General features: G+C 40.4%; 1 protein-coding gene across 3 annotated transcripts in view; it reads right to left on the reverse strand.

Moving 5' to 3' along the window:
* Window positions 1-308: 308 nt before the first annotated feature.
* The window catches only part of BEND4 (BEN domain containing 4), a 41,836-nt gene continuing 29,838 nt past the window's right edge, over window positions 309-12,306 (reverse strand). The window contains exons 4-5 of one of the 3 annotated variants that reach the window (XM_019026091.4): window positions 9,578-9,747; window positions 309-7,186 (exon numbers count right to left, since the gene is read on the reverse strand). In XM_019026091.4, coding sequence (XP_018881636.1) covers window positions 7,177-7,186; window positions 9,578-9,747 — 180 coding nt within the window. In that variant the 3' untranslated portion in view covers window positions 309-7,176. Of the gene's footprint in view, window positions 7,187-9,506; window positions 9,748-12,306 lie in introns of all 3 variants that reach the window. The other 2 variants (XM_019026090.4, XM_019026092.4) reach the window with 2 other exon arrangements.

Here is a 12,306-nt window from a genome sequence, read left to right on the forward strand (position 1 = left end):
ATAATCAGTATCTGTTTATTTTTTAAAGTCATGGGTAGCAGCTATAGGTTTTTTTCTTCTTCCTGATGGAATGGTACCACGAATAGCAAGCATGTGTGCTTTATGTGTGAATGTGTAAAATACCGTATGAAAATCCTCTTGGACTACATATCACTCTGAGCTCGTCACTGGCTGTCCCTTTCATTCATTAGATCAAATGAATTTCTGGATGATTTCTGGTCACTTTCCTGACAAAACTGAGCATCTTGTATTTCGATATTAAGCATGTAACATTTTCCTGATGTTCAGAGACAAGCAAAACTCTTAGCTTCAGGGAGAGAAAAGCTATGTATTCAAAGAAACAGAAAAGTATTTACAATGAATTAGAAAGATGCAAAAACCAAGTTAAAACACTTAACAGAGACTTGACATTTATTGTGCAATTTTATCCCCAACAGAACACGTGGCATTCTAGAGGTATATGAGGTAATAAAATCAACACTCCAATTAGAACACCTGAAATAATTGGCTCTAGTAACAAATGTCTCTTATAATTAAAAATATTGAATGTTTAAAAAACTTTTATAACATTTTAAGTTTCTAAAAGAAATGAGCCTAACACTTAAAAAACAACTTATTCTATATAAATTGTTCACAAAAAAATCTTGCTATTCTATATTACACTACGCATTTGTAGTTTTATTAACATATCCCTAGTGGGTATTAACTCTACACAGTACAATCAAATAGAAATTATTCATAGAGAATCAACAAGACTCCAACAATAAAAATATCAGGATCAATGGATTTGTCACAGTTTCTCCACAAGTATTCATCATAGAAAATAGAGTAAAGGCAACTCGGCCCCGGTGTTAGGCTGCTACATGAAGTTCCAGAGAGGAGAGACATAAAGGCAATGCTTAAATTGTGCAGGGTCGGGCTGGAACAGCGACCTTGAAAGCTCCATGACCCACCTCTAGCATGCCCTGTTCCCAAGAAGCGCAAGCCAGGACCCTCATGGCCTTGACATGCTCTTGAACTTAAACACAGCCAAAGGGATGTGAAAGCCAAAACTACAGGAAAAAATCAACAGATTACTGTATTTTCTTACAAAATTTTCACAACAGTTCTCACAGTGACATCATAAATTAAAACTCTCTCTTCCAAACCAATCAGACTCACCAGCTCTAAAGCTACAAAGACACAAACGTGAAAAGTGAATTGAACGTTGGCTACCTGATGCCCCGGTGCTGTTTCTAACATCTAGGAGTTCCCAAAGACTCTCACTTCGCTGAGTTCAAATGTTTGCTTTTATCTCCCTGCATTTTTGCACTAGGAACCTATGGGACAAATGTGAACAAACTCGTGATTTTAATTTTAATTTACCTACTTTAAAAAAAAGTTTTCTGGTCTTCATCATAGGATCTTACGTAGGTCAAGCCTTATACAGAAACCTGGGCAGATCCCAGAGGATATATGGTTTGTATGTTCCTACCTAAGCATCGACATACTTTAGAAGTAGTTTTTAGCAATACACAAATATCAACTCTCCATTGATGGCATAAATAAAACAACAAATCCATTCCAAAGTGTTGATGGGCTTTGAGAACTGTGCTCCAACTACTGAGGAAGACTGAACTCGTCATTCTGCTTCCTATGCCCAAAGCAATCCTCTTCTTAGCTGAGTACCTTGGGCAGTTTCCTTATCAATACAATGGGGATAAGAACAGTAACAGCCTCATAGGGTAGCTGTGAGGATTAAAATGAGAATGCATTAAAGTACTTATCCAAGTAACTGTCACACAATAACTCAATAGATAGATATTAACTATAGTTACTACTGTTGTTGCAATTAAGTGGTTCTGAATGGGCCCAAATAGTTTTCCAATGTGGCCAGGATACATCTGGCCACTTGTACTGGCCCAATTATTCCAAGAATAAACAGGTTTTCAAATGAGTCTTACTAGCAGACATGCTTTCACTGTAATTTGAGGATCTGTGATTCAATAAAAACACAGCCCTTATATCAGACAGCTATAGAGAACTGTGAGGAAAATTAATCCGGTCCCCATTACTGCTAAGACTTGGTAATTTAGTGCCTTCAGAAGTCAAATTAACCAAGCTGGTCATCAGATGAGGGAAGTCTCAACCTCTCAGTGTTAACCTGCAACTGAACATATTGTGGAGTGTGAAAGTGGTCTCTAATGTGTACACAGATCAGTTAAACTTTTACATTTTACATTTAGAAGGCAAATATTGATGGGTTATTATTTTTGCACTCCATGTTGTCTGATGTCAATTCTTCACTCTCCTCTAAAAAAAAAAAAAAACCCAACATAAATAAAAGAACCAGTGCCACTGGCTGACAATGTAACTTTGCAGAGGACTATCCATCCGCTGGGTGCCATTTTCCTACATTACTCCAACTGAAGTGGTTATTTTTATCCAGTACTTACATGACTGAAAGAAGCCATCACTATGTTTACAAAAATACATCATAATGATACATACTGCTGTTTAGACACATTTACATTAGAGTTCTGACTCAAGCACTCCATTTGACATGTTTTGCCAAACAGTTCTGGCACGTGTTGCCACATTAAACATACACCAGCAAGACTTGCGCCATATGTGCAAAATCATTTTCTATTACATTTCTAAAAATCTGTATATATGAGCTGTCAAAAATTAACGCAGATCTGTACTGTGAAATGACAGCACTGAATGAGGAAAGTTATACATTTAAATCTTTTCTAAAATTGAAGCTATTATCCATGGATGACATTTTTAAAAATAATTGAAACCTAAGAAACTCAGGAGGTAGTCAATGGGTATTAGGTTTAGGTTCTAGAGCATAAATTGAAGGATGGAATCTAAATGAGGACAATGGATGTTTGCTTTTCTGAACATATAGTGCACGTTTCATCTTTACCTGATCTCCATCTGTTTTCTGAGAGTAACAGAAGGGAGGCAACAAGTCATTGAGAGCGGCAGGGGAATGTAGGAATCATAAACCTACAGATTCGAAGTCTGGGTTATTGCCTAATTTGGGGTAAACATCTGATACTGCAAGAATAGTTACTGGACTTAAAAAAAATCCTATCAACATCAGTTACCACTAGTTGATGGGACATGGAGTAGTTGGATCGAATAAAAAAATGGTTAATAATTTATCTCTCCTTATAATCCTGAAGGAATCTCTTATGTCAATGTGTCTGTCACTGACAAAGGGATAAGGAACAATGCAGAATACACAATCACCCACTAACTCTACAGCTGTGAAGTAGCTACAAATATGTCTCGAATCCCCTACAAAAGGAGATGATAACAATTTTCTGCAAATGCTCTAATATTATCCTTACATTCCTAGTGAAGCTTAATGAAACATAAATGGTAATGGTCACCTAAATGCTGTGGTGGAATGAGGAAAACCAAAAAAGTGATGCCCGGGTTCAAGGGCTAGAGGAAATATTTTCAAGTAAATACAGAAAGTACTTGTAAAATGTTCAAGTAAAATGAGAAAGTACTTGTAAAATTGAAATGGTTACAGTTTTTCTTGAAAGCATTTAACACTAAGGTTAAGCCATGAGATTTTGAACAATGCACCGTCAAGTCAGTGAGAAATGTGACTTTAGTAACTGCTTGCAAAATACTGGTCCCCTCCACAGGCTCCTGACCTACACTATCCAATACATATCATTTGAGGGTCATCCTGAGCCTGGCTGGAACTGAGCTTGGGGCTTCAACTCACTGTGAAAAGCCGGCATGATCTTTGTAACAAGATTTTAATTTGGAAAACACAGGACAGTTGTCACTTTTTGTAGGTATGGCTCTTCTGCTTATGGACCACACCTAGTCACTGACAAAAAAGCCACATTTAGTCTTTGTTGTCAAGCCAGCCCCGTGACGACCTCCTCTCACCAATTAAGTGGGGGCGCAGCTGCATCCTGAGCTGTTTTAACTCAATCTATTTTACACTACCAATGCTAACATGACTCAAGAAGGACTCTAAAAGCTGACATGACTAAGTTTCTTGTGAGAGCAATCTGTCCATTTGCCAGATAAAGATGCAGAAAATCAAATCAAAATAATAAGCAACACCTTCAAGTCTCCAAGGATTTCAACTGAAAGGCTCACAGAGCAATGACAGCATCCGATCTTAGTGAGTGAGCTTTTAACCTGGCTACACAGAAGCCCAATGGGCCTTGCCAAAAAACAAATGAACATCCTTTGTTGGTCCTGATTTAAAGAAGAGGAGGCCATGCAAACCACCACCGTGAACTTACGTACATACTAGCCTTAAAGGTGAAGCTCAAGTGGCAGTGTGGATATGTCCCAAGGAGAGGAGCCAGCAGTGTCCACAATGATGCTGTATCATGGCCTCACTGGCTGCTAGTGCCTGTGTCAGATGCTAGGCTTGGCTAAAGGAACCCAGCAGATACACAAACAGTAGAAGTACAATGGAATATCTCACTCAGGGGCAAAAGTCGTAGGAACATTTCACTCAGGCAAAAGTTGTAGGTCCTAGACCCAGGAGAGGAGTTAGAACTGGCTGTGTGATGCTGAGTATGGAGTCTGTCAGCCTTGTGCAAAAGAGATGCCCAACAATTAGTCTCAACATTCAGAATTTGTTGATGGAGAAACAGCTGATAGAGAAATGATTAACCTGGAATGGGTGCGAGGGAGGAAGAGACCATGTGTAACTTTGGAACAAAAGTGGTGTGCAAACCTGGGACAGCAGCCTTCTCAGGAGGTAACAGTGACAGCCAAAACACAGGCTGCTATCCCCCGCCCTTGCAGCAGTGGTGCAGGTGCGTTGTCACGTACGGCCATGGAGCAGGGGTGCAGAAAGTGCTCTCATCAGCCTCAGCGAAGACCAGCACGATAGGGCTCCAAGATGATATTTGGATATGAAGAAATATTCAGGACCCTCAAACTTCCAGAAAAACAAGAAGGGCTAGTCTGTTTTTCTTAAAAGCAGTGATCAAATATTGTTGCTTTAGAAAAACAGAACAATGTATTCAGCAGTAAGGACAACTTAAGGCCAATGAAAAATTAAGGTAAGATGGAAAAACAGATGAGGCTATGGTGGTGTTTTTCTTCTAGCAAAGATGTCATGTTGTCAAATAATCTTGTAAGACAGACACTGACTTCTCGGACCTCTAAAAATGCTTTAAGAGGTATCTTTCCTCCTTGGATAGCCAAAGATACTGGTCTCATGGCTGCCGTAAGAACATGACATTTGCCCATATCATTTCTTTTACTTCCAAATTTTAGCTAATTTGCCCCAAATAGAATTGAATATTAGTTCTCCCTATACCATTGAATAGATATGACAAATTTTAGTTAATTTTCTCAAAACAGGATTGAAATATTAGTTCCCACTACATCACTGAACAGATCTGACAGATGACCACCTCCATAAACATTAAACTTTTCAATGGATGAATTCTAGTAATACAAAAAAGCTAATAAACAAAAGCTACAGAAAGACCTGTTTCTAGGACTTTGTATATAGTGAATACGAACTAAATATTAAATCTAAAGGACAATTTATGAGTTTATGTTGACAAAAATAGCCCAAAACCCTTTATCAATGGATGCTCATTAACCTGAATCTCCAACCAATCTTCAAAACCCTTGGTCATGTCTGTAGATGACATTAGTAGCCTTCAATAAACGCTGTCCATTTAGCCCTTTGCTCTACAGAGAATGTAGTAATCTGGACTAGTTTGGTAAAGAAAGCCTCTCCCGAGTCCAAACAGGAAGCCCCTCAGAAATGATGACTCTAGCACCTCTATAGCATTTGCCAATATGGAAAGTTTCCAAAGATACCACTAATTTCACATATGGAACTCAACAAATTAACCAGGGGATAGCGGCACAGTGCTGACTTAGCCATAGCTAAGGGGAACACTGGGGTAAAGGAGGCACGGAGGGGATGAAACGTTTTCATCAAGGACAATGGGAAACAAGTTTCATACAAATTCTGAAGATCAGCTCAGCAGAGAAAGACCCTCACATTTCAGAGCAATTACTGACAAGCCCATTGCGTAGTTGTCAGAATGGCCTTGAAGCTGTGTGTATACAATGCCAGAACATCTAGTCAATTCAGCGAATACCATCAGTCACATCACTTGTTTGGTCTTCAGTGCACCAAACAACTAATTGCTTTAAATTTTCATTGTTCTACCCATCACTTTGGCATTGTGTCAACAAAGCCTGATTTAAGGCTATGGAAACTACGGATTTATTAACCTACAAAACTGAGCATTTGAAAATGGTTTTGGATCTTTGGATGTTTCTTGACTAACAATGAAAAATGACTACTGTTTGTAAACTCCAGAGATCAAATACTGCCTTCTTGAACAACACAGTGGTTTTTAAACAACAGAAAAACAGTTGACCTGTAATTAATCACTGTCTGCAGATGTTGCCTCTGTTCTCTGGTTTCCTTTTAGTAATAGACATTATTAATGTCAAAATGGTATATGATGTCATCTATCCTATGTCTTTGCCGAGAAATATGAAGTCAAGTCTTTGGAAAACATAAAGACAACTAATTTGAATTAAGAGAATGTTTGCTTCTTGTCCCTTAACACAACTCCATGTCTCCACCTTCTCCCATGGGCAGAAACACTACCCCAGCCTACCTTGGGGACTATCTCTGCCCAGGTAGCAGAGTTTGAAGATTTCAGAAAGGTAACTAGGAGCTCACCTATTTTTTCACCCTCATCATCTAGCTAGTAATCATTTAAAAATCAGATGTAGTTTTTTCTTTTTATAATATAATATTCCAAAAGTCTGTTGTAGGTGCCACAGACTTCCCAAACAACCCTAAAATGGATTTCTATTTGGGTACTGTGGCAGCTGAGAATGTGTAGAGTATGGCAGAATGACAGGCTTTGGACTCTCAGGTGACAGGAACAGGACATTCACAATTGGAACTCTTGAGAGGACCAGCTGCTACAATAGGAAGATTCTGTCCACTAATCCCCAGATCCATCCTGGGAACTTTTATTGAAGACTTCATCCTGAGAAGCCTGGTGATCGATCCCTTCATAAAATGAGCCACCGTTGTGCAGGAAAGTCCCCACCGCCCGCCCCTGTCGGGCGTGACCGACAGCGTCGCTGAACACTTTGTTTATCTGCTCCTCCGAGGGCATCCACCAATCGGGGTTGGAGGTACAATGCATCCTAATGAATTCTGCAGGAATATATACAACATCAAAAAGAGAGAGAGAAAAAAACAGCTGGTTTTTGCAGAAGATGACAGGGCAGGCTGCTTAAACTTTAACAGAAGCTCTATAAGAAAAGCTTTATGGGAAATCCCAATGCAATGCCATGATGATGTCACTCATTAGACCCAATTTATTCCATACAAATTTTCTTCTCATGTGCAAAAGTGAAAAAAAAAATTGCATAGATATAGAGGGTAATCCCTCTAAGGAACATTTGCTGTTGAAATAAAAGGTAAATTTGATTTGTAAGGCATGGGATGCACCATGTCTGGTGTAAGTCAAGGAGATAAGATTTCAAAACCCAAGTTGTTACCTGCTCACATTTTGAGAATGTTACTATCTCCAGAAGCACAGCAAATACTATTAGCATGGTGTTCTTTAACCAGCTACTAATTTGAAGATAGAGTACAATAAAATAACAGTCTTAATGACTGAGGAGGTGCCTAAGTGTTAGTTCAGAAAAGGTACCCATGTTCTTAGAATGTTGTGTGATTAGCTATACTTATTTCTGAAAATGTCATTTCTGTACATGGGCTGACAAATATTTTTTACATGTTATCTCCTCTAAATATTTAATTTTACCAAAAAGCAATTAACATGCCCAGAAGAGTGAACTGTTGCAGCTGCCTCCAACACAGATAATCACCGTATCTTGCCTACGTATTTCCCAACCAAAAGCGGGATGGAGGTCCACGCATTGTGGCCCTAAGTGAAAAATGAGCTGGAGACAGCAGTCTCTGGTTAGGCAGCCTGAACAGCATCAGGCATCAGTGTGACAGTGGCTCCTGCAGTGTTTTCAGAGCAGCAGCACTAGTTCTCTGGGATGTATTTTAATCCATCAGTTCTACTGACTTGCTATAGAAATGTAAAATGTTGAGTAAGAATTTCTGGAAAATGATACAGCGATGAGACCCTTATTTGACTCCTTTATAAGCCCAAAGGCAACTCCCTTGAGTACACACAGACAGGGCACTCAGTCAAGCCCCCAAGCTCAACACTGCCCCTTGGAGGGTAACTCCATCATCTCCGATGATGTCAGGGAATACAGAAAACTATGGCTAGTTTGGCAGGACAGACCCTGGAAATTTCTGCCACTTAGTCACTCTGAGTAAGTGGAATATTCAGACCAACTAATAGGAGGTGTGCTGGAGCACCTGTGCCTAGTAAATACAGGCATTTTCATCTCAGGTGGCTTCCTGAATTGTGGGCCATGTGTGCATACGCCCCTAAGGTTGTCTTGATCTAGGAACCACGCATGCCTGCCCCATCCCTTCTGAATCAGAATGTCTGGGGGTAGGCCTAGGGAATCTCAGCTGCTAACAAAAACTACATATGCATCCTAGGCACATAATGTCCAGAATCACTGTGGGCATCTCAGGAGGGAGTGCAGAAGTAGAGTATTCTTTCCAATAACCAGCGCCTTAGCAGTGATAATCCGGCTTTTTTTTTTTTACTGTGATTTCCTCACCAGGAAAAATTTTTATCCCTATTTCAGTAAATCAATATTAAGTCTTTCCAGCCAATAAAACTGCCACTGAACTGTATAGGTTAATATTGAGCTTTTTGATATGGATTTTTCAGGTGTGAACAATGTTTTGTTGGCACTATAACACTTCTATTTGTCTAGGTCTGTATTTGCACTTGCTGAATCAACTGGATACCTCCTGATTCCTCCTTCCCACCCCTCTGCCTGGCCTACAATAGTGCAGATCAACTGCAAAGTAATCAGCTATTAATACTGCTGAAGTCGTATTATCTCCGCAGTACATTTAATAGAAACTTTTTGTTTTTAACCAAAAGAGAAATGTTCTACTGGGCAAGGTGTATTTTAGCATTTAGGAGAATTAATCCTAAACAAATTTAAGGAGTTGGGCCAAGTATTCTTGAGAAGGTATTAGAAGGGGACACAAACTAGAACTGGAAATGAGGTAACATTGTACACATTAAAACAATTTTCCACACCTTCCCTTCTTCTGTGTGTTCCCCTATGCTCCAGTTTTGCTGGAGGTGGCCTTCTCTGGCAGCAAAGAAAATCTGAATTTGAAGCGTGAAACATGAGGTGCTATGCGATGCTTATGTACCACTAAGTGAGAACAACAATGCTAAGGCAAACGGAGGTTTTTAAAAGAGCTTCTCAAGACTGAGTAGATGGGCCACATGAAGCCTAGACGTTCTCAGCAGAAAGAAATCAAAATACAGAAGGCTGAACACTTGTACGGGGAGAGCCACAGCCAATGCGGTGAAATGAGATCACAGATGGTGACACTGAGCGGAAGGATGCAGTACCTCGGAGGCATGTTACTTTAACTGGATCCAGAGGGCGTCTTTCGGGACCTGTCTCTCCTGACTGCACTGACCTTTTCCTTTTCCCAAGGCCGCATGAGTACTTAAGCTCATCGGTTGTGAAAACAAATCTGATGAGGTATCGAAGGAGCCGTCTCCCATCTTTCTTTGAAGAATTTACAGCCTCATCCCACTGTTTGCTCGTTATGTAGACAGGATAGTTGTTCAACAGCTGCTTGCTTCCCTGGAAAAGCGAAATATTTTCTCATTACCCACCGAGCCAGCCAGCCAGAAGCAGAAGTGATCTCCATTTCAAAGGCAAACATGCTTTTTAACCAAGTGGCTATGCTGACAATGAACCAGGTATTGAAGTGCGCAAGTAATTGCTCAGACTCAGAAGGGGCACTTTTCAAATTACATTTGCATTTTCTATAACAAGAGCCAATGAGGTATAATGAACACCTTTGAAAGGGGAGCTATTTATAACTTACATTTTAACAGGTAGGTTAAAATGTGTCAAGATCCAATGACAGGGAACACTATTTAAATCTAACCTGGAACTTTCCTTTTCAATCTATTAAAATATGCAAAACTTTGAAGAGTGTGATCAAACAGGTCTCTTCATTCTTTGGTTACTTTTAAGTACTTTTAGAAATGATGATGGTGATCTATTTTAATAAGGTTTTACTTGTGTTTAACGCACCCAACACCTGGTAGTCACTGCATTACAACAGAAACATTAAAAAGCAAATTTTAAGAAGGGAGAATTGTGGAAACTGAAAAAAAAAATCACTAATAATCATGCAAAACAGGTTTCCTCAAATTATAGCTTCTGCAAATGCCACTATGTCAACTCAAAATTTTTCTTACTTTTCACCTTCATAATTTACATCTGCTATAAAATTCCCGGGCTAAATAGCTGCAGTGGGACTAATTACGGGAATTTCCATAACATTTGTAAGCCATGTTTAATCAATTGCACCTACACAACCATTACTTTAGTTCTGGTTGTCCATAAAATTCTACAGTCCAGGACAAATTAATTAACCCATGATCTTAGTTTTAATATACTCCTTCCCCAGTAATTAAGGTGTACAAAACAAAGAAGGGAAAACTCATTCATTTTACAACTCGGCAGATTTACTACAGGTTATAAATTTGGCACCATTTGGATCTGATAGGGTTTTATTTCAAAAAGTGCTCTGTTGAGTTAAACACTGAGAAGGGGAAATGGCATAGGAACCAACAAGAGGGAGGCAGCCCGATGCGGCTAGGAAACCGGCACGGAGTTCTGCGCGTGGAGACTCATCCCGGCAGCATTCATACTCTCCTCAACAAGCAACGGCGTGATGTGGTTTCCTTTCCTAAGGAAGGCAACTGAGGCACCTAGTTTGTGCTCTGAATTTAGTCAGGCTGGGTTTGAATTGAATCTTGGTTCTGTGTCTTATTAGACTAACGAGCTAGTTACTTCAAGTTGTTGGACCAAAGTTTCCCCATCTGTACAACTGAAAGGAACTGAATTATTATGAGTACAAGATGTGACTATGTGGGAGCATGAGCCAAGCCTTGGCTGGGTACAGTGGTGGACCCTGTGTATAAGAGACAATCAAAAGATGGGCAGGGGCCCAGAGCTCCCAAAAAGTCCTTCAGCCCCAGCTGCTGTTTCATGGCAGGAGATGAGAGACGGAGGTCTGAATCAAGTCTGTGCAGGACAGAGAGAGGTGGGAGTGAAAGCTGTCTAACTGAGAGGGCTAGGCAACCAATTCCATGGGCCAGGGTATGTACGGGAGACTGAGGAAGCAAGATGATCCCCAGGTCAAACAGTGGTGTCTTTCACAAAAATGAGGAACAGAGGCTACGGCTGGGAGGAAAGCAGCAGCAGGGAAAATAAATCCATTGCTTCCCAAGCACTGAGAGGAATAGGCTCCTAAGGGCTCTGAATGGTTGACCCCCAGCCCTCAGGGAGGCTGGGTGGGCCGGGAGCGGGGGTGAAATCGGGGGGCTGGCTAACTCAAAACCACTCACTGTGTCACCACTACTTTTCCGGAGTAAGCTTAAGCTTAGTAACTGTCACCATTTATTGAGCAACTGATGACCAGCCCGAAGCGCCTGCCCCAAGCACTTTGCACACTTCCCTCCTTTCTCCTCACAGGTGGAGATACTAGGTCTATTCCACAGCTGGGCTCTGGGTTCAGCCTTGGGCAGGTGACTTTTCTAAACTTTGCTCCTTTGTGTTAAAATACAGATGATAATCCCAGCTTGGTGGTTTGTGGTGAGGAGACCAGCCGTCTCCCACCAGAAAAAAAGCTTATGAGGGCTGGGACTGTTACCTGTTTATTCAATGCCAGACTCTCAGGGTGGAGTACAGCTCCTCACACAATGCAGGTGCAATAAACATTTGCTGAATGGCTGATGCAGTAGAGCATGGGCCTCTGTGGCTGGCACACAGCAGACACCCAGTAATGGTGGCTACAATGAAGAATTCTTACTTTTTTTTAACCACTGAATATAAATTCGCAAAGTTAAAGAACTTTAAGGAGAGCAACATAGATGAGGAGCCACTAAAAAGGAGATTTCTACCATCCTTAATTTAAAAAATGAGACGTCCACCATCCTCTAGTTATGGTCCCTGTAAATATTCGTCAGCCTTAAAAAAGGCTGTCTAGCTGCTTTTTAAGCTGTTTATTTAACACCATATAATTTTTAAAAGCTGTTTTGCTCAGGAGAGTGAGCTTACCTGGTAAGCCAGGATTACAGCTTTATCTTACCAAGGAGGTCAAATCCATTTCCAAGGCCTCACAAC

This window comes from Gorilla gorilla, chromosome 3 (genome assembly GCF_029281585.2).
Source record: "Gorilla gorilla gorilla isolate KB3781 chromosome 3, NHGRI_mGorGor1-v2.1_pri, whole genome shotgun sequence".
NCBI lineage: Eukaryota > Metazoa > Chordata > Mammalia > Primates > Hominidae > Gorilla > Gorilla gorilla.